A 23,673-nucleotide genomic window follows, 5' to 3' on the forward strand; every position below is an offset into this window, starting at 1 on the left:
TAAACATACCACTCGCTTCGTTAAGGAGAATGATTTTCTCTTGTTGCTATTATTCTTACGCCTTTACCTAAGAAATAAATAACTCATTAAATACTTTTAAGTGTACCAAAACATTATGAAAATAAAAATGTTTTAATTAATATAAGTAATGCCAAATATAGGAATCCAACGCACGTAGCTCTATTTAAAAAAGAACCAGAATGTCGCAATGACGTAAAGACTGACAATATGAAAAACCTTGACTATCTGTCGATCTCTCTCCAATCTTTCAAAATGGTGCTTCATTCTCGCGGGTTTCTCGCTAAATAAAATCAATTATTTTAATTATGAACTAAAAATTTTATTTGTAAAGTGTAAAAGGATTCGAGAAAATTTGTAAAATTTTGAGTGTTGTGTTGTAAATATTAAATTAAGTGTAAAAAAAATTGTACATTGGCTGAAATCAATTTAAAAGTGTGATGTTTTAGCATATTAATTGTTATTTACGGTGTCTTACGTAAGTATATCGCAGTTTTGATTATTAAATAGCACTTTTTCTAGTGTCGGACGCCAAGAATGTGTCGCATACATCATGTACTATATTTTTTGACGAACCCATAGCAACGCATTTTGTAATGATAAAATATTATATTTCCGTACAATTGTTCGTAATTAGATGCGATTGCTGAACCAGGAAAAAAACTAGTTTTACTCAAGGTTGCCGTCCGTATGTTACTTTTGATTTGCGAAAACGTTTCATACATATTATACATATGTATATAAAAGTTCTAAAATATAGTACGACAAGTAATAAAATTAAATATAATGTATTAAAATCGTACCATATAAAAAATGTGATATTCAAGTTTTTTTATCGTTATACTTAATTATTATTCAACAGAATTATACAATCCTTATATACATACAAAATATATATCTATATACATACAAAAAAATATTTTTTTAAATAATTTATTGCTAGCAAGAAATTCCTACTAAATTAATTCGATGTATTGTATTGTGTAGAAATATGTAACAGACACCCATGTTATCATAATACTTAACACAAAATATAATTGAAGTGATAAAGAACATGATGAGGCAATCACAAACAACAAGGAACTTGCAGGAGATCAATAAAGTAAGTGATGTCATGATGATGTAATGGAGGCCGCACTCACTGCCGTTGAGGTGAATCATAGCAGAGGAACACTAGTACTGGTGAACTTGTGCACCATGTCCTAGTTACTAACTGATGCTAACACTCCCACATATTCTCCTCTCTTCTTGTACTATTGCATATAGATATTGTTCATTTATTCCTACCTTAGTAGGTAGGTACCTACATCCAACCAGATCACAACCAGCGTCACCTACGATGTTGGTGTTGCTGAGCGACCGGGACAGTTGTACTTATATATCCAGACATTATATAACAGGCAAACCTATAGCTGGTCATCATTATGTTATAGAGCTGATTTTTCTTGTGAATACAATACACAATATATTTAAATTTAATTTAATTCAAAATAATTACCATTTGTTGTATAGATTATATTAATAGTAAGTAAATTATTGTATTAGGTTAAGGATCATTGTATTCATACGATATAGTCTATCTTCCATAAATCACACCAAGCTTCTGGTGCCATACTCCCCGCTAACTCATATATTTATCATCTCCAAGTGTTTGCTCTGCTTATGACTTATCACATTTAAATAGTGACTCAGTATTGTTTTTATCATTAGGAAGTTACAGATTATTCTAGTGATTAAGATGATAACTGGTTCAATTTTAATAAATTTACCGACATAGACATATCTCATGTGTGTATTAGAGTTGTGACTTAATATAATCCCCCTATGACACACAAACACAAGTGATCATTACAAACGACATACAAGTAGTACAGACTCTTATGTATTGTTAATAATTGTGCACATTACAATATATTTTAAGGGAAATGTGATCTTGGTCAGTTTAAGCCATGTTGAAGTGCTGTCAATGTTTATATCAATTAATGTGAGAAAGGGATTAATAAGAATTCAGACTGATGTAACTGGTGGAGGGACGTGCACTACACTTTACTAATAATGAGCTTTAAACCTTCGTATCCTGCTCCTTCTCATCTGTAGTTTTCTTTAATGATATTATGTGCTCATGAATGTGTCCGACCTGTGTATTCTCGTGTTACTAAATCATTTCTGATGTTTGTCATTAAACAGAATACGTTTTCAAAAACCTAAATACAAATTTCTTAAAATTTTTATTTCCGAAGACATTTTTCGATGAAATCTATGAGGTTGGTTGTTATTTCGACAAAATCTAGTTAAGACGAGACGAATGGAAAATTCAATATATAAAGTTAAGTATCATTCCGAATAGATCGTGGAGAGTAGAGACATAACGCACAGTTTGACAGGAAGGTGAGCACGTGCGAAGACATTAGCGAGTGTATTGTATAGTGGGTATTCAGATAGGAGAGGTGAAGGCACATTCCGTCCGTGAGAGACCAGCGATGTGTTCATCAGGGAGCCTTTCAAATGTAAACTTGTCATTTCCAGCCTCTGATTAACACACATGTATTCCAACTATAACATACGTATGCTCTATATAACCGAATCCTTCGCCAGATATAATTCAAATTATATATACACATATATGATCCCCTACTACTACTACTCTGTCCATTTATATACAGTGCACATGTGTCGTGAGTCGTGAGTGAGTTCTCCTCAAGTCCCGAACCTCTATCCTTTTGGCTCACATTTCACGGGAAACCTCTCTCCCCATCGCTTCTAACCAATACCAATACTGGTTATCATTCTCTGGTCTCAAAAGGACATATCTACATGTAATGATACAGACGTGTTACAAGATGTGACGGATGAAATGACTCATGTGTTGGCGATCGATACTAGACGGAAATATTATAACAGGAGAGACAAGTCGGGCTCGCACACTAGACGGGGGCCCGGGCGCGACTCGCTGAGAAACCGCCTAGGAAAAGAACACGGTCATTGATATAGAAAGTGACTTTAAAATAAACAAGGTGAACCTTGTTGTTATATATAAGGACAAACATTGAAACATCACACACACGAACTAGTGATATCCATCGATATCATTGGTGATAGCGTTATCACTGCCCTTGATATCGTCGTGTCGTGTCCACATCACCTGCGCCCGTCGTGTCGTGTCTTCGATCCTAATGCCAGGTCTGCTCCGCTGGCATATCATGGGAGTCGTGATCATTATTGTTAGTATTTCAATATGTCTCCAGCTTACATTCTTCACATTATGTAGTATGTACCGTAACATAACATGCTGATAAGGGTTTTCAAACAATCATAAAATACTGGCAGACTGTACACGGAGCCGCGCGACATAGACGATGCGCCTTGTGGATTCTGTCCTGATCTTTAATGATATGAAATAACTATGTTTGATCAAACTAAATTGACTACTGAAATAACAGTGATGTTTATATAGAAACATAATGATGTTGACGATATTCATAGAAAATATTTATTATGTGTTTGAGGGACCGCTCCCCCTCCACACACCTCACTGATGACGTCACGTCCGCCGCGTCCTACGTATTTTGGAAGATTCATACAATTAATATAACATACAGTTCATACACGCAACAAACATTGCACATACATTTGAACACTACATTGAGTTAGAGATGTCGCGTTAAAGTTACACGGACTCATACACTTCATATGACGATTTGTAAACTATTGATTACAATTGAATGATATTCCCTGAGGACTCCAGTGTCCCCGATCATATTTATTTATATGTTTAATTATTATATATATTAATTCATTATATACATCACTGCACCATCTGTCACCTGTCACCTGTCACCTGTCAGTCAAATCCTGTCTTAAATAAATTTTCTTCTAAACATATCGTATGAATCTATGCGATCAGTGCGATAGACAAATGTCTGTGAAATAAACCGCCAACAATATATTAAACACTGATGTTACAGAAAAAGAAAACGTTCAATATAAAGAGAATATGACATTGAAATTCAGATTCCGTCTGGGGACATAAACATTGAGAGTCAAGTCACACGTAACAAAATAATATGTTTTATAAATAGTATTAAACAGCTGAGCGTTTAAGATACAATCTGTCTGCTAATGGTGGCACCGATTAAGCGGATCGGTGTATGGACTGCAACAACCTCGCGGCTTGACGGAATATCAGTATTGCGTGTAAACATCCGTGTGTGTGTGTGTGTGTGTGTGTGCAGACCATGCGATGTCCTCACTAACAGTCGAGGTTCATGTTTATTACAAGGTCTTGTTAACCGAGACGATACCTGTAATATTTATCTTTATGTTAATTTTATATCTCAATCAATGTAACGCTAAGTACACCTATTGTATGGTATTGAACGCCAAATGTTCTTTCAGGAAACAATACAATATATAACATGATTATCATACGACGCCGTGGACAGGCCGCTGTTCTGTTGGCTGTTGAAACGTTGAATGATAAGTGGAAAAACTTTCATGAATACAACATATTTTAGTAAGGTGTTCTGCGTTGTTGCAGTGTTAAAATGTCTGTCGATCAGCATCAGTGAGGGCGGGAGCAGCATGGCCGCCCAGGCGGGACTCAAGCACGCGGCCACAGAGCACGCCGCCCTGGACGAGAAACGTGAGTCACACACACGACACTCACTCGTCTGTAAAGTCGGTCAAACAGTGCCCCCAGATCCAGTAATGGTATTATATGCTAAGCCTTAAATAAGTATTGTTACAAAGAAAAACATTTTTAAAATAGTACGTAACATACTTACATACATACAACTACGACAGCGTGTAAGTTCAATACATTCATATAAAGACATCATTCGAGGTCGTTTTAAACTTGAGGACAGTCATCTGTAGCACGGACTGCCTCTGAGCTAAATTTCTTCACAGTCAAAAGTATGGATTGTTTTAGCCACTGAATATTATGTCGGCGCTTAGAACGAGCATCACTCGCTAAATTAGAACGTAAGCATAAGAACGATGGTCTCGGGAATGAAACTGCTAACGCTGTTTTGATATCTTTTTCTTTAAAATATGTCAGTCATTCGTAAACAACCAACACAAAGGTTTAGCGGGCCAAACCGTCACTACAGTCGAACAAAGTCCACGCTATCCTCAGTTGACTGGTCGAGAAACTTCTTTAAGAGGTTCGAGATACATACGATTATTTTGTTTGTAAAAAAATATTTCTCAATTGTAAATATTTTGTTATCCGTAAAAAAAAAATCTGCGAGCCCTCTTTGTGTACAGATGAAGTAGTCATTTTCATTTTACAGTCCTATCCTTTTTTAAGTTTTCATTTGAAAATGACATATTTTAAATACACCCCGTTATTCCAAACGCTAGGAGATAAAGGTGTGCGGAGATAAAACATTTCTTCGAATGTGTTTCCCTTGCAGCTTTGATCTCCTGTTCCCACGACCGCTACCTCCATGACTGGTACATACGGGACGTTTCCTTATATCTATCAATAACCCAGTCTACAATTATTTGACTAACAACAAGCGTTCTGAGACACTTTTCCCCAAACACACATACAAATAAGAAAACAAATATAAAAATAACAAATTCATTCAAAAGTGATATTTTCATTATAATAGTATTTACGGCCCCGTCTCAGTTTGTTGATAAGTGTAAAGCGTTCATCAAACACAGAATTCAAATAATACTAAAGTGTATTTATTTAAGCGACCGGTATTAATTCACGTCTCCGTGTACTCAATGTGTTAGCATGTTTTCTGTTTATAACTACGTTAAAGTGCATGTTCTCGCGGAACTCGGATACTCGTTATGCTACTGATGTTATAAATCCTAAATTAGAAGAGAATGTGATTGTGATGAAACTTAAGCGATGTAACTTTTAAGAATAACAAACGTGCCTTGATGTATCCCTTCATGCCGTGTACGTCCCGAGGGGTCATGGCCTTACACTTGTATTGCTATAGATGTCTACCGGTTGGTTCTCACATCTGTCGTTTCCAAACACTTTTATACCATCCTCTCTGAGACCGTCTCCGAAGTCGATACAGACGAAGTCGGGGCCGAGAAGTAGCATATTTATCAATACTACCGTCGAAAGTTACGACACACTTTGAGGAGGTTGAACTAAAATAATATAAAAATAAGCCATGTTTTATGTCACATCAATAAAGAGATCTCACCGGTACATCACAATCGTAAAACACTCTCCCCCTCCTTACTCTTCTCTATTTCTCCACAGATATATCCTATTATTTTCATTTCTGTAGCGCCGTGGTCGAGGTCCGCTAACTTCCATTCACTTTGTAAATATTACTTCAACTCGGCTCACCTCCACGGTCGTCGTTTTTCGTCTGTGTTGTCGTGTGCCCACCCACTAACTCTACTATCTATAGCAAGGTTGTATTCATCGTGATGATCAGTTTACAACTTGTGAGATCTTATCGTATTGTTTTTTTAAATCTGTTCAGTATTTTCTCCACAGCTCATTAGCGAACATCAATCAATACAACTATATCTATCCTGTTCACTTTCCCTCAATGAGGTATTTTCATCTCTTTCTCTTATCATTCTCTCTCCAGTCTTTAATCTGCGGGCACCCTCATTTCCAAACTAAGTCACATAGGTTTTACCTCCTACATTATTTGTGTATAACTCTGTGTATACATAATAAAACTGTTACATATTATTGAACCACATACAACGTATGGTAGCAATTACTTTGTTATGTCGTGTAAAAAACTAGTGTTGGCTAAGTCACATTATGTATAGAGTTGTGTGTGATTATAGCTTGGCAACCAGTGAGAGGAACTAGGCGGTACCAGAAAACCTCGCCAGGGCTCAGTCATGTACAGACAATATGTAGCGACCAGCAATAACAGTTTTAACTTCAGGAGAAAAAATCATGAATCTAGTTTATTTTATTGTTTATTATTATATACCTACGAGTTTATTGCCGTTATCAAACTGCGCCAACAGAAACGTCACTATGTAATACAGGGGACTATCTCGACTCTCCGTCTCAAGCTACAGACAAATAAATCTACTGTGAGGCCCCTGTCATAGCAATTATTATTGGTATTAGCATCACACCACAAAATCTCTAACTGGTTGAACGAACAGACTTTAAATTATGATCTTCTATAGTTGACCACATGCACGACTTTAACGTGCTCCAGTCAGAAGTGAGAGGGAACTCAGGAAAACAACATGAAGAAATTGTGAAAACCATCCGTGTATACAATACGAGCAACGAAAACTTAAAGCCTTCCACAAACACTGATTATAGGAGACAGCTGCGGACTGCGGCAGGTGACGCAGGTTAAGGTCGATTAAAAAAAACCGTCAAGGACAAATGTACTGTTAAGGGGCCTCGGAGCGACACATTCACACGCGTAATGAGATCTGCCACATTGAATGAACACCTTACACAAATACTCAAAAGAGAAATATCAAAACACTGAAAAACGTTCCGACAGATCAAACACGGAGAGATGAAAACTGAGGTGCGTCTGTACCGATCTGAAGCATGGAGACACATTGATGCTGGCTACTGGCGGGAGGAGAAATACACCTGCGGTAGTTTATTAATGTTTAGTTGTATCGTTTAAATAAATAAAGAGTACAACGGTGGGAGCTCATTTATTATTCCATAACAGAAAGGAAATCGAAATCCTAACTTAAATGGAACACTAATACATCACACGAATAACATTGTTCTATATAAAATGTATAGTGTGTGTGTGTGTGTGTGTGTGTCATCAGCATGGAGACACAAAGCCAGATAGGTATCGATAAGTTTCCTGCAGCTCGCTCGTGACACAGTTTGTGGCAGACGGGAACTGCAGATGTGGAAGTGATCAAGTTGTCAATAACCGCAACGCACATGACTCACTCCCGCGCGGTTTATCATGGATTAAGAGTTGATGTGGAAAAACTAGAGATAAGGAGGCTACGGTAACCTGTGATAAGGAAATAAATAGAAGCGACAGAATTCCTTTACAATGATTCGACAAAAAGTAATAATACATATTAGCTAACATTAAACTTGAAGGAGAAGATGCTCATAATGTAAGCATTGTGTTGGATGGAGTGGGGCGTGTTCTCCTCACGCCGTAGCGCTGTCTCCGGTTCAGGAGTACGGTGGACCCGCTTACAACACTGTACATGCATTCCTACAAGATACAAAACTTCACAATTAATATCTGAGAATAAGAAGGAGATTTATAATAATCGTGTTGACTCCAGTCAGCCAGGAGTGGGGCGCGGCGCGGACGTGAACCGCCTGAGCGGACACGGGGACGACTGTTGATTACTTTTAATATTTACCTCATTGTTTTTGTTTTTAGTTTTTGTAAAACATATGACCATTAATTCAAATAAAACAACGCCGAGAATTGGTCTCAAAACATCTGCTGAATCAAAGTTTGTTTGTCATAAATGTTAATGTTGTATGTATCTCTAAATTTACATCAAATTTTGCGAATAACTTTTGTATAAAAATTTTTTTGGTATCAAAAAAAGTGTATTAGAAGTATTATTTAGGAGTTTTATACAAAACTCTTCTTCATAAGTATGTGAACCAGATTCTGAGAGATTTCAACGCGTTTTTTGTAAATTAAATGCTTAATTAATATTTAATTGTCTCCGCCGTCCAACTGCGTGTAGTTTTAATTTAATAGAATCGTATCACCACTTATCAGTACAAGTCGTTCGCTTTGACTAGATGTCCTACAACAATAACTCACGACTTACATCTTGACACTTTCCTTCTTGTTAGTTAAGTCTCGTTGGCACTGTATGAAGTGAAGTGTATATGACAGGTGAGAGACGTCGCGGCGCGGCGGGGCGGGCGGCTGCTCTGCGCAGGGCCCCGTCGGACTCGGACTGCTCGGGGGAGACGGCCTCCCTGTCGGCGGACAGCGGGGACAGACCCGCCAGGCCCCCGCCGCCCGCCGCCAGGACCGCCAAGAATAGGAGGTAACGTCACTACCACCTTTCACTACACATTCGGTCGGACGCGAACCGTGTCCCAAGAACCAGAGACATGTTATATAATTGCCATAACCGATATTGAATATCAATAAATGATGTATTTCGTCTCTTAGAATACCAAAACCTCCGTCGACGGTAGGTTGGCAGAAATGTCTTGATATGATTAATAAACGTGATCATTTTATTTATAATCAAAAATAATAAATTTAACAAATCAGACTTTTTATTTAGGTTTTTATTACGTTATACATTTACAGTTACTTCAAGATTCCACAATAAGAAGTATTCGGGTCTTCGTTGAGAATTATAAAATATATAAATTATATAAAAAAATATCTTCTTTCATGCATCAATTTGTTGATCTTATAACTAAAGAGTTGAGAAGAGGCGAAAAAATGGAAAATTGTAAAGATGTCCATAACATTTATCACGTCTCCTTGGACTCCCGTCTCGAGTACCCGTCGAGTATGGCGGACTTGTGTCCGTCGTTCTCGACGGGTATCTTTTAAACTCCCCGATTCTCAATTTGTCAAGGTCATTATTATGAACGTAGACCTAATCTATTAACAGAAGATTCTCTATCAGCAGTCGGCGGCGAGGCAGCGAGTGGGAGGTGCTGGAGGGTCTGAAGGACGGCCAGAGGTTCGACAGGAGGCCGGATGTGTTCAACGGCTACCTCCACAAGAAGAGGAAGTGGCCGCTCAAGGGCTGGCACAAGGTGAGTGTCACCTGTCGTCGCTATGAGATTTGTCGGTCGACACGTGTCACGAAGTAACCTCACCCGCCCCCTCCGCAGCGGTTCTTCGTGATAGACGGCGGTATCCTGGTGTACGCGCGCTCGGCGGCGGACGTGTCCCGGGGCCGGCTGCACGGCTCCGTGGACGTGGGCCTGTCCGTCATATCGGCTAAGGCTCGCCGCAGACGCATCGACATCGACGCCGATGAGTTCATATACCACCTGCGGGCCAAGACGCCCGACGTGTTCCGGACCTGGCTCAATGTGCTGAAAGCTCACCGGTCGGTTCATACCTTTGACATAGCTACTAGTAGAAGGAAGCATATTCGATTTTTGTAAAAAACATATTAATGTCTTGGAACTTACTTAGAATGATTGATTGTTAAAGACCAAAGCACTCGACACAAAGTGTCAAATAGTTTCAGGATCATGTATTCAAATGTTGCATATTAGAAAAACTATAGTAACTGAAGTGTTCCCGTGAGGCTCGGTTAAGTTGGACACAGCCGGGAGGTCAGATACGACTTTAAGAATACATCAGCACTTGTGGAGTGTAACGTGAACTTTCCAGGTTGTATCGGCAACACTTGCTCACGTTCGGCGCCCGGGAGTCGATCCCCAAGATCCACGCGCCGGCGGACGATCTCCCCGCAGACACCTCCTCACGTGAGTTACCCCACACACCGTATCATGATACGTCTGATGTAACCTCGATGTACTTGACTCGACTAATGCATTCTTCTTCTTTGTATAGATGAAACCAAAGAGAACGGATTAGGTAGATAACTTGGTTTTATATTAGAGCTTGTATCGTTTACTTAACAATATAGCAGCATGAAAAATTTATGTGAGGTTTATGTAGATATTGTTAAGAGAGCGATGGCTCTGTTGAGTTCCCTTGATCCCGAATCCCTCCTCCTCCTCCTGTAGGGAACAAGCTCTCCAGAATCTTGTACAATGAAAAAGTTTCAAGCGAATGGGGAACGAACAGCTTGGTATACACGCTGTACGACGTGCAGACAAGCTATAAGAACGCGTTCAACAAACGACCGTCAGCGAAGTACGGCGGCAACCGGAACGCCGCACGAGACATGTTCACAGTTATAGATGACATGGAAAAGAATATACACATGAAAAACAGAAGACTAAAGTCCGCTCACCGCAAGGAGAAGACGAAGAGAAACGAAAACATAACTCTGATGATGTCGATCAATGAAAAACAGGAGCATGAAAATAATGCGAGTCATATGACATACTGTAACAGCGCCTGCTCCTCCGAAACATCCTTCGATGAAAAATATAACAGACACAACCATAGTGTGGCCGGCGCGGATGGAGCCGACACCCCCACATACTTCTTCTTCTCCAGAAAAGAAAACGGAGAAGATAAACCATTGATAAGGAGAAGTAAAAAGTGCACGAACGTTGTCAGATACAGAAACATTCAAGACGAGCCGAGACTCAGAAAACCTCTGAGTAGGGTCATGCTGTTGACTAAATATAAACTGATGCAGTACGACTCATTGACACTGAACGACGGTGACGATGACGTCTGCACGAAACAAGTCGATATACAAACAACACCAAGCAAAGAACACAAAGATATACAGAACACGCTGTCGCCAGAAGACTACGACACCATCGCCGAGAAACTGATGGTTTCAGTCGTCACCAATAACAGCAAAGACTCGTTCACCAAAAACTGCATAAACCAGGTCATCAGGGAGTTGTATGAGATAAAACAGAATGATACCGGAGACCATCCCGTCAGGAACTTGTTCCGAAGCCTGTTAGAATATTGGTTGAATAACACCTCCTCCGAAAACTGGAGAAACGGCACTAAGATAACTAAATCCATCCACCGGCCATCTAATAGATATTTTACAAGAGACGAGCCGACATCGAACATTGCCGTACCACAAACATCACGATCCACTCAGTTCCGTGGGATAAGTGATCTGATTAAGGATAAGGCCTTTGAGATCCCCATTCAAAACCCTGGAAAGAACAACAGACTAGCGTGCAAAATAAATGATAGCTTCGAAAAAGAAAGACGAATACAAGAACTAGAAAGAATACTTAAAAATACAATTTACATCTGTGAAACGGTTCAGAGCAATCACAGCAGAGAGAAGGACATAAAAATGACCAAGAAAATTATTAACAGCCTCGATAAATTCCCAAATGAAAATAATTTTAGCAAATCAGACGAAGAAAGTGCATGCGATAACTCTAATTCATCCAACGAACTACCAAAGTTACAAGAAACAATAAAACATCTCATTAGCGAAACCTCCATACCACCCGACGTAGCCAAAGAATTCTTTGGCGCATATTTGAACCTCCTCCGACAGGGTCACAGTGATGAAGATACCACTTCGTCTTCTGAAGAACAGCATACAGATGTGTGTGCTAAGTGTGATATTATAGCTGAACCTGTAAATAAGAAACTCTCAAAGGGGATTTCGACCAAAGAAGACGCATCCCCAAGCAAAGTTCAGGGTGGTGACCCCGGAGAGTTGTATCTTAAGAACATACTCGATACAATAACAACTATTTTCTCTAGAAATGTTATTGCTAATGCGAAGGGACAGTACACTAAAGACTGGACAGGAAGGAAAGTTCACAACGAAATGGGCTGCTTTAAAAAAGTCAGTTGCGGAGAAACTTCAGTTGTCATAGATATATCTAAATACGATCTCGAGCATATATCACTGAAAAACGACCCATCAATTAAAGGACTGGCTTCAATTAAAATGAAATTAAAAGAGAAACCAATGTACTCGGGGGAAAGCAAGTCTAAGAATTTAAACTTTAAGATCACGGACGCATCCGAAATTGATGTAAGTGATATATTTCCAGTGAAGAATTCCGAATCCGATAGAATGTTCTGCACGAAATCTGCAAACTGTAAATCACTAACGCGAGTCTCCTACCGGAATGTGCCAAAGATTATCGATAGAGAAGCTATAGAGCTACGACCTTATCTGAGCAGCCACGAGGGGAGCGACAAAATAATATTGAACGACATAAAAATCAAACGCTGTTCTAGTTTAAGTTGTGGAATATCCGACGAGTACAGATCGATGGGGTCCAGCAACAAGGCACGGGGGGAAAGTACAGATTCGAAGAAGAACACGTATGATGAAGACATGCAGTCGTGTTACATTCTATCATTGAAGAAAAGGAGATCACTCACATCCAAACATAAGAAGAAGAAAACATTAAACAGCGAGCGTGACCGAGGTGCTACTTTACACCTCAGTCAAAGTCATACGTCGATGTTTGACAGAACGCCCAAGGTTATAGACGAAGCCTATATTCTTAAGGTTCTGGAGAATTTAACGAAGTTATCAAAAAATGTTCCTAACATTAATAAGGATATTAATAACTTTTACATGAAGTTACGGAAAAAACATGTAAAAATGTCTACAACTACAAGTAAAACAAACAGATTGGGTTTGTTGGGGAAGATTTATAAAGAAGATTCTTTTGCCAAAGGCGCTGAGGAGATCGAAACTCAATTCGACGAAACGATATGTCCAAGGGCTGTAACATTCCTTACCAGAGATACAGGAACAAGCACCAGCGAATATCATATCAACAAAGACGTCAGTGACAAAGCCACGGGCCTAATCTTAAAAACGGAAAATCTGTGTAAGTGTATCCAAGTCGGCGTAAATGAGGACAATATCACGAGAAACACTGTTAATGTATCGAGAAGAAACATATTTTTTAACACTTACAACACGAGCAGTACCCAGACATCATCCTTCAGTAGTATGTTTACTGAAGAAGATCTTCAAACAGCGGAGCGAGCTAGATCCAAACAAGATTGGCCTACAGCGAATGCCACTAAAGATTGCGCTATCAGTGCTATAGTGAAGTCGATGTGGGACAAAGCTGACAGCTCGCAGAACTTCCGCTTTAAGAAAAGAGGTGTGAAAAGAAACGGCGAGGAAACTGTAGCGACGAAGAAGTTTAAAAACCTAAAAAAGCCATGTCCAGAAATAAGACAGAATCTGATCAAAGAGATTGCACTTCTTCCTCCGCAACGCAAAGTGTCCACACAGTCCCAAACGGAGAAGAAGCTGCGATGTCTTCGGAACAAACCAGCCGCGACCGATTACCAGGTTTATCAACTTTTCATGAGTCGCAAGTACGAGGCTGAGAAGTCGCGTTCGATGTTAAACTTTATCGTCAGGAGCGACCTGAGCGATGACCTCAAAACCCTCTACCGATGTAGTAGCGACACTTCCTACATTTCCGGTTAGTCCATCTCCCCCGACCTTTCCAATATCTGTATTATGTAGAAAATTACAAAAACATAGAACACGCTCTGATAGAACTGAATAACAATAGAATTCGTTTGTGTTTAGGCTCGGGTGCCATGTTTTATAATAGCCAGCGTGTAGACTCACATGTAGTATTGTGATTATATTAGGCGTTTAGAGTACCTAATGATGCATCTCGCTCTTTAATAGCATGAGACTAACATTTCCTGTAGGTGTGATTCCTTCCCAGTATTTTTTGTATCTCCTGTAGTCATATTACTGTCCGTCCCTCCTCAAATTGAACCCATGATGACGTCACGTGTCGTTCCGTGCGTGAGAAACAAGGACCAAATTTACAGTTTAAGAATAAACTACTGATAAACCCACCACACGCACTGACTGACAAAATGGATCAATATACAATCATATATAATAGACGAGATCACCTCCAGGAGTAGCTCATGGCGTTGACTTGGTCCTTATTTCTCCAGGACTGGTCAGTCCGACGCCCGCCCGAGGGCCTCAGGCTGGCTTCGTGGCCGGAACTCCCGGGGGGCGCTTTGCAGGATGGATCCTCGGTATGACATGTCACTGTATGACGAGACGCACGACTCGCGAGTCCCGCTGTGTTGCGCGTCACGATGTACACATGTAGCGTCGTCGACCAAGCATGCTCTGCCTTTAATATCTTTGCATGTGTTATATAAGTATAACGAGAGCCGTTCGACGGGTTTCTGAACGTCTTCGTCTTTATGTCCCGCGTCTAGAGGCCGGCTGTCCCTTGGAGAGCGCGTCCCGCGAGCTCGGCCAGGCGCAGCTGTCCGTGCAGCAGCTGCAGCGACTGCTGGCGGCCATCGAGCTGCAACAACAGCAGCACCACGACACCGATGTGAGCACACACACAAACAAGTGCCCTCTTTTCAAATCCTTCCTTTAAAGTATATAAGTAGTCCGTCAGTCAGTCTCCGAGAGTATCGGTTCACTACTAATGTATACGTCGGAGTCGATTCTCAACAGAGTCCATTAATGTGAATAATATTTTCAGAATAATATAAAGCGAGTAGAAGTCATATCGTTGAGACGTGACGTCACGTCAAGATGTCCCTCCTCCCTCCGTAGTCCGTCCAGCGGTATACTGTGTGTGTTATGAGTCGGGCGAGGCGCGTGTCGCGGAGGTTACAGTGAGGTGTGCCCGCAGGTGTCGCTGGAGGGCGCGTCTCCCAATGTCAAGAAGGACAGGCGGAAGTTCGGGCTGCGCAAGAAGAAATCGTCGGGCAAGTGCTCGTCGGCGGAGCTGCAGGCGCCGCACGGGGAGCTGGCCGCCTCGCACATGGTCACTAGCATCACGTCCGTCCACTGAGTGTCGCTAACCTAACCTAACCTAACCGCGTCTTCCCCGCAGTGCCTGTCCACGGTGACGGCGCCCCCGTCCCCCGGCGGCGGCTCGGCCTCCGTCCCGGCCTCCGCGGCCTCGCTGCCCATCGGTGAGTGAGACTTTGCCCCCGCAGGACGGCGTCCCGGCCGCACGTCTAGTGACACGTTTTATATCGTCCTGTTTCTATGTATTATTGTGTCGTCTTCGCTTATTTATTTTGTATATAAAGTGTGTTGTTTCACTGCGAGGAGCGTTTTAATTTTAATGAAGTTTTATAAATATGTCTTCACAAGGATTCTACGAGCTGGGTGAGTCGCTCGTCGCTCGCGGCCGGGCGGGCTGATCTCATCTCATTTTATCTTTACCGCCCACGAGTGCCGCCGATCTATACTATATACTCACTAAGAGCCGCAGTCGGCAGCATCAGTCTTTAACGGCACGTTTTTTATCTTCCAGTTTTTCTTTCCACATTTCTGGCCTCGACCTTAGTTCGTAAGACTTTTTTTTTTGTTTTGTTCCGTTTCCTGCCTCACCTCCGCCGCATGCCTAGTGACTCATCCCAACTCGCGCCGCTACACTGCTTGGCGTTCGTCCGTGTTTTAGGCCCATAGCACACGGCGCATTATCGGCGCCCTAGATGCTGCTTGTTGCGTTGATGATACAAGCGCGCTCATGAGCAGAGTAGAGACAAGGGGGGATGCGCGCTCACGCCACCACAACACGCAAAGGCTACGAGCGACTACAGCTCGTATACGCGCAGTAGAAGCGCGTTTCACGACCGCATTGTCGGCTTAAGTTACAAGGTTGCGTTCAAATCTCGTACGAAGCGCGTTCCAACACGCCGTGTGCTGTGGCCTTCAGACACCGTTTGTTACCGTCTCTCCGGGTACCGTAATAACGTTTTAAAACAATAATCAAATTTATAATATGAAATTTTAAAAAGGTTTCGTCGTTGCTTAAAAGAGGCGTACATTATGTCAGAACTTTATTGGCGATCGTTTATGGGTCCTGTATCCGTGTATATTGGCTTGTGACGGCTTAACTAATGAAACAATTCGACCGAATCTAACGCGGGAAGGGAACTGATGGAGCCGAGCCTCGGACCGGCGGATATAAGGAAAATGACGCGAAGCTCGGGGAATTAAAGATACCTTTACTGGCACAGGAACAGAATAGTGTTCGAAGGAGATGGTGTACCTACCTATATATATACGAACTCAAAACTACGTTCGTGATAGCGTCATACGTCACTTTCTAATATTATAATCGTAATCACGCGGCTCGGATCCGCTGACTCGGTGTGTCGGCGTGTTGTGACGTCACGGATTGTTATCGCGTTAGTGTTATCAAGGATTTCGTAACCGTCTCCCGCGAGAGATCATCCGACCGCGAGCCGCTCCGGTGCCACGCGCATGGAAGCCGGTCACTCGACGACACCCGACACGAAGCAACGGTACGCGGTCGGCTAGCGACTTGGATCGCAATGTCTGCGGAGAGCGGCGGACACCTCGCGCGCCTCGGACGGATACTGTTCTATTATATGAAGATGTTGCTCACGGACAGCGAGCCGCGGCCGCGTGAGTTACATGTACTGCTTAGTTAATAGGAGTAGTCGTCGGGTGCCGGGCGATCGCTCACTGTCAGTGGCGACGTGCACCATCGTAATTACTAGTTAGTGAACTCACAGTCATCTCAGTACGCAGCATGACGTCAGACGAGAGAACTCACAGTATAGAGTACAGTTTGATTGCATTAGTGCAGTAGGTGTAGTGTAGAACACGCATCGTAGGGCAGGTTGGACGCATTAGAACGTTATGACAATAACATGCATAGCATTACTTCATCTAGGAATGTTTGCTGTAACCGAGGCGAGTTTCATTTGTTTGTCTCATGAGTGACTTAGTGTACTAACCGTGTCATGGACCTCTCCCTGCCAGCGTGTGCGGCCACTCGCCCGCAATCCCTGCCGGGGGCGGAGTCTCTGCCGCCTGCGCCTCTGTCCAGCCTCACGCCGGACCATCAGCTGCGGGAGGACTTCACGGTGCTGGCAAAGGACCTGGTCGCCAGCCTCAAGGGCGTCGTCGCCACACTGGTACTGCACATCTCCCTCGGGTCGCTCGCTCGTCACATTGTATATTGACACCCTCCTCCTCCTTCAGTCCAGGGAGCGCGCCCGCGTCCGCTCGGAGGGCGAGGCCCCGCCACTGGTCGCGTCGCTGCGGTCGGACCTCTCCACGGCACTACACCTCAACTCCGGTGAGACGACACGACACTCTCAGTCTCTGTGTTCACACCGACCTGAGCGATGGTCTTCTGATCTGACCCGATATCTGAAGACGTATCATAGTCTCGTCTCTGATACATCTCCGGAACTCGGGGACGCTTCATCTATTGTTAAACACTGCCAGTGACGTCGATGTCCCTGATCCGTCTAAAGCCACCTTCGTGGGTTCGATCCCCGGTCGTTGTGTGCTATGAATATTTCAATAAGTCTAGGACTCGCTCAGTGAGCAAACTGATCTTTGTCTGTAGAACAAGTGACCTGTAATATTGTGTAGTGTTGTTAGTGTTGTTAGAGTTGTCTCACACGTGGTCCAGTGGTATAGTGTATGACAGTGTGCGCCTCCCCAGAGCTGCGGTCCAGACTCGCGCGCATACACGACGCCTCCGACCTCGCGGACGTGTCGGCCGCCAACGCGGTGAGTGGAACACACACACACACACACACACGCCAGGGCGAGCGGGATGAAACTCTGGTGCCACTCGAGTCATTAAGCAGGAGCGTGATTTAATTTAACCTCGATGGTTCCTCTCCCATAATTTGGTGAAGCTTATTCTAGCAACCGCGAAGACCTAATTGAAAGGTAATTTTTCCTTCACGACCGAAGCACTTACTGAACCGACTTCAGGTATTTATTTGTTACTTTCAATAAGGAGATCTTCAGATTGATTCCTCTACACGACACACTCATCAGGAACAAGCGTCTCCAGCTGATGCTATAGAGCCCTCGAATGTATTTTTAAATAAGATTCCATTAAGCCCAAGCTGTAGAACTTGAAGGTCAGCATGACGTCTCCGTAAAATAATTAAACATCAAAAGCAAATCCCTTAGCTGAATGTGTCTTAGATTTTCTATCAGCTTTGACTTCGATAGAGATCTTCGAGATGCGTCCTCTCCAGGTGGTGATGGATGGTACTCAGGTTGTCACTGTGATTACAAATATTTTGTAATATTCTACTACACTAACTTCAGGGAACACTCGGTTTTAGTTCAGACCAACCGAGAACTTGCTAAACCTAACACTGACAAACAAACGCTAGACTCAGTGGCTGACATCGTTCTATGAGTCTGTCCTGTGCCCAGCCGTTCGTGCATTGTATCGGTCCGTCCGTGTTCCTCAGAGTCGCCAGTTCCAGCAGTCGTTGAGCTACAGCTCGTCGTGCGTGTCCGCCTCCGAGTTCTTCGACGCGGAGGAACACGACGAGCGCCACGGCGACCCGCACGACGACCCGCACGGCGACCAGCTCCTCAACGCTGGCGAGGTCGTATCATGCTCATACTTAGTACAGCCTCCTTCGTGCATTCCACATTATTCATGGAAATTCAACCCTCGTAGGACGCCAGGACTTAAAAATAAGCTTTAAAAAAACAAAATCTGCTTAGACAGACTACATTGAGATACAATTATATATTAGAACATTTTCAATGTGAGGAGCAAATATAGATGTGTTATCGTGATTTTATTGTTTGAGTATTCTCTAAATATATGGTGTGTGTGTGCGTGTGTGTATGTGTGTGTGTGTTCAGCAGACCGGAGTGATCGAGCTGGACGGGGACTCGTCGTCGGAGGCGGGGTCGCTCAGCTCCGAGGACGGGTCGGCTAGCTCCGACAACTCGGACGCTAACAGTGAGTACTCCGCGCCTGCTGCAGGCTCAGCGAAGAGGCACGCCCGTCCTCTTCTGATGCTGTATGTGTGTGTAGTGATAACGGTGGTGTCGGAGCCCCGGCCGTCTTGGTCCCGCCGCAGCCGTCTGCCGAGTCCGCGGCCGGAGCCCGGCGGCCCGAGCCTCTGGAACCTGTTGTGCAAGAACATCGGCAAGGACCTCAGTCAGGTGTCCATGCCCGTCACCATCAACGAACCCCTGAACATGCTGCAGGTCGGACGACTCCCCTAGACATACTTTTCTTGCATCTCGCATGAGTTGGCGCAGGCGGGAATATTTATTTTGGCTATTTACAATATCCTCTTGGGTGTCCTCTCCTCAGCGTCTCTGCGAGGAGCTGGAGTACTCGGAGTTGCTGGACGCGGCGGCGGCGTGTCCGGACGCGGCGGAGCGCGCGGCGCTGGTCGCGTCGTTCGCGGTGAGTGCCTACGCCTCCGCCGCACATCGCGCCGCCTCCAAGCCCTTCAACCCGCTGCTGGGGGAGACGTACGAGTGCGTGAGACACGACCGAGGATTCAGCTTCGTGGGCGAGCAGGTGTCCCACCACCCGCCCGTGTCCGCCTGCCACGCCGCGTCGCCGCGCTGGCTGTTCTGGCAGGAGGCGCGCATCAAGACCAGGTTCTGGGGCAAGTCCATGGAGTTCCAGCCGGCCGGCCGCGTCCACGTGCGCCTCGCGACGACTGGCGACCACTACAGCTGGAACAAGGTCACCACCTGCGTCCACAACTTGTTCGGGGGACAGCGCTGGGTCGACCAGTACGGGGACATGCATATCGTCTGCCACGGCACAGACGTGTCGTGCAAACTGAACTTCATAAAGGTCTGTCGCCCCAACACCGCACGGCCTCCACACAGAGCCGGGCGAGCCATGTCCGAGGCTTATAGTTCTATATCGCATCTTATGACACTGGTGGTGTATTTGGCCAGGCGTCGTCGTGGTCCAGCGGTCGCCACGAGGTGCGCGGGACGGTGTCGTGCGGGGGCCGGCGGGTCCGCCTATCGGGTCGCTGGTCCGAGGCCCTGTACGCAGGCGAGCCCCCGGCCGCTCGCTGCCTGTGGCGGCCGGGCGCGATGCCCGCCGACTACGAGGCCTACTACGGGTTCACGAGGTTCGCGACCGAACTCAACGAGATGGAGCCCGGCATGGAGGACGTGCTGCCTCACACGGACACCAGGCTCAGGTCAGGGACAGTCCTCATTAGTGTTCCGCGTAAACTTTAAATTCACGCCGGATACATTGTCTTACACGCTGTCGGTGTTATCTCCATGCTCCGTGTGTGTTGTCCAGACCGGACCAGCGCGCGCTCGAAGACGGCGACGTGGAGAAGGCGGAGCGGCTCAAGCACGAGCTGGAGCAGGCGCAGCGGGACCGCCGCAGGGAGCAGCCAGAACACGCGCCCGTCTGGTTCCGGTAAGACTGCTACCGACCGTCGCTCTACATCGAGACGATACGAGTGTGATCGCTCCGTTGTGTCATGTTGTGTGTATGTTCATATGTTCCGTCGCATCCCCAGCAAAGAGTACGAGGGCGGCGAGGAGACGTGGCGGTTCACGGGCGAATACTGGACCGCCAGGGAGAAGGGCTTCCCCGACCTGACCGCGCCGCGACTCTGGTGACGACCGCCGCTCGCTGGAGACCGGCAGGTGCGGAGGACCGGGCCCGACCCGGGACGAGCGAACTCGGCGCGAGCGCGTCACTGATGAGATCGTTTCTGTTCCAGCGCGCGTGTGAGGTGCTCTGCTAGAGGTTGTGCCGCTTCGCTTACATCGCTTCGTATAGTTAGGCCCGGCGACCGGCCCCCCGGGTCCCGCGCCGCTCGCGCTGCTGGTGTCCTCGCTGCGCCCGGTCGCTGTTGATGTGCTACGTTTCGTTCTGTACCGCGCCGCCGTTATCAACGCAGCCCTCACCATCCAACTTGTCCCTGTAGCCACCGCATGTACTGCTATCGTTCTCGTGCACCGGTCGCTCTCAGCGTCGCCGCGTCCTGTTCCCTACCGCCCCAGCTGACCGCCCGCCCCAGTTGACCACCCGCTCCAGCTGACCGCCCGCTCCAGCTGAGCGTCCGTCGGTCCGTTCGTGTATATTTTTCGAGTCATGTTTATTTGTTAAGGTTGAAGGCGTTCGTTTGAATCAATGAGACATTGTATTTGTTATTGTCGAGGGTCCGAAGCGCCGCGTCCGAGTCTCGACAGTCGTAGTTCCCATCTAATATAAACTCTTATATATGATGCAACCATTTTGCACAAAATTATCAAAATGTATTTGTCAGGTCCCCCCCTCCACCGTTCCCCTCCCCCCTTCTCTCTCCCACTCGTATGTTATAAGGCTTCCACTGAGCGCGTGTTCGTGACCGCTTCCCGCGAGCCGTTCCGCAGTACAAGCAAGGTGACAGCGGTCGTCGGTGTCGTGTCAGCGTCGCTGGCAGGAAGAGCAGCTGTGGAGAGCCGCCCGGGGCCGCACGCGACGGAGAGCCGCTATGAATTGACAATAAGATAGTTCGGAGTTAGGTCGACCGCCGCACTGAGCGTCCCGAGTGCTCACCCTATACACGAGTTGGTTAGGTTAACGTATTGTAGTGAGCCGTGTGCCCCCCGCGCCCGCGCCGGCCCCCTGCCGGTGGTGGCAGGCCCTTGGCGGCAGGCCCCCGTCTGCCGCGTGCCGCGCCGGAAGGGTGCGGGTCTCAGCGTTGCGTCGTTCGTTTGCGAAGTTAAATGATTATTATAGTAGTCGGTAAGCCCGCCCCGCCCGCGAGCCGGCGGCGGCAGGCGCGGCGACGCTCGTGTTAATATTACTTTGACATTATATGATAATGTTCGTGTTTCCGGTCGAGATCCAGTTTTTATGTAACTATAAATATATTTAATAAATCGCTTCGACTGTTATTTCTTTCTTCCTCCGCCTCCTGACCCCGACGCCGTCGCTTCAGTTCAACTTCTTACATTATATGAAACCGCTCCGTTGTCTCTGGACCTCCTTGGTTCCGTAAGAATGGGGTTCATAAAGATCTGACTGTTCGTTCTGCTTATAAGGGACGTGGTTACGACACATCGTACTAAATTTAATGTTTAATAAATGATCTTAAAAGTTTCGCTCGTCTATTGCATGTTTCTGTAAGCCGACCGCGGTAGGGCAGTGATAAGTGCTCCGATGGAACCGATGCGGAGGCGCTCGCCAGAACTTTGAAAACTTTAAATGTTCTAAATGAATATCACATCTCACTGTCTAAAATCGTAAGAGATTATATTTATGTCGCATTACGTACTCCGAGCTGGATGGAAAATCACCTTTAAAGCGGGATGCCTGAACCGCGCTGCTGTTGATTTCTCTTTGTCATTTCCACTTTCAAATATTTAGTTAAGAATGGAAATGCTTCTTTAATAGCCTAAAACAAAAAAAATATTTTTTACTAAGTAACTCTGATTGAAACAAAATATTTACTTGCATTGTACATTTATGATATTCCACACAGCTTGGTATATAAAATAAGTCAAGATATTTTTTTCTTAATAATTGTCCATAAAATGTGGATTTTGTTACGGACACGAACTTGCTATATTGAGCTAACATCGACGAAGCCACTACCGTTATAGCTTTAAATCGTCACATGAAGAGAGATGCTGCCGACTCCGTGAAATGAAGAGCAGGCCGCGTGGAGCCTGAACCAGATACCTGGCGCTTGACTCTATCAACATCGGAGGCGTCATAAACTCTGAGGTCATAAGTATTGGAAATGTAATTTTCATAAGACGAAAGTTCTCAGTATTTCATGGATTCACAGTGCGGCTGCCGGGTCCATCGTTGCGGGAAAAGAAGCTACAACAGTGCCTGGGACTTACCCAGGTGTAGGTTTAAGGGGTCCTTACCTAACGTCCGTCAAACGCTCACGTCCACCGTGCAAGCTCCTCTCAACCTAACCAAATTAAAAACGAACTCACTAGGGCCCACGAACTAACGAACGTAACATAAAGATGTTGAAGTTGTGGCTCGGGCTCGCGCTGTCGCCTGATTCATCAGCTTTATTCGGGGATCGCAATAGTTATGGGATGAGTCTAAAAAGGCCATCGGAGCTCTGTAAACACCTAAGAGTTTCCAAGAGATATATCCTGGGGAAATCCCATGACGATGTCATTCCATCGCTCCCAAAAGACAAAGATGTCCCAGAGCTAGAGTCACAACTTCAATTACATAAGCAGTTTATGATAGGAGCACAAAGCAAAAGAGTAGGGTTAGGATCAAGTAAGAAAGTCCAAGATACCGATATATTGAAATATACGGATATATTCGGCAAGATGAGAATGATAAATATAAGATTCATGCAATTAGTTTAGAAA

At 44.8% G+C, this 23,673-nt stretch overlaps 1 protein-coding gene across 11 annotated transcripts; it reads left to right on the forward strand.

The window, feature by feature from the left end:
* The first annotated feature begins 218 nt into the window (after nt 1-218).
* On the forward strand, nt 219-22,224 carry LOC116775025 (uncharacterized). 11 transcript variants are annotated; one of them, XM_032667806.2, is made up of 23 exons: nt 228-496; nt 4,556-4,660; nt 8,838-8,994; nt 9,580-9,727; nt 9,806-10,026; nt 10,317-10,411; nt 10,676-14,014; nt 14,511-14,597; nt 14,787-14,908; nt 15,218-15,352; nt 15,422-15,503; nt 15,851-15,886; nt 17,332-17,486; nt 17,554-17,650; nt 18,011-18,093; nt 18,798-18,938; nt 19,204-19,303; nt 19,379-19,554; nt 19,664-20,161; nt 20,269-20,522; nt 20,630-20,752; nt 20,856-20,985; nt 21,063-22,224. In XM_032667806.2, the coding sequence occupies exons 2-22, from the start codon at nt 4,600-4,602 to the stop codon at nt 20,956-20,958; spliced, it is 6,213 nt and encodes a 2,070-aa protein (XP_032523697.2). In that variant the 5' UTR covers nt 228-496; nt 4,556-4,599; the 3' UTR covers nt 20,959-20,985; nt 21,063-22,224. The 11 variants fall into 11 exon arrangements, with proteins under 11 accessions (XP_032523700.2, XP_032523701.2, XP_061380505.1 ...); XM_061524519.1 differs by having other exon boundaries at nt 9,598-9,727; XM_061524516.1 differs by having other exon boundaries at nt 229-496; nt 19,207-19,303.
* Nucleotides 22,225-23,673: the final 1,449 nt, after the last annotated feature.

Source organism: Danaus plexippus, chromosome 25 (genome assembly GCF_018135715.1).
Source record: "Danaus plexippus chromosome 25, MEX_DaPlex, whole genome shotgun sequence".
Classification (NCBI taxonomy): Eukaryota; Metazoa; Arthropoda; class Insecta; order Lepidoptera; family Nymphalidae; genus Danaus; species Danaus plexippus.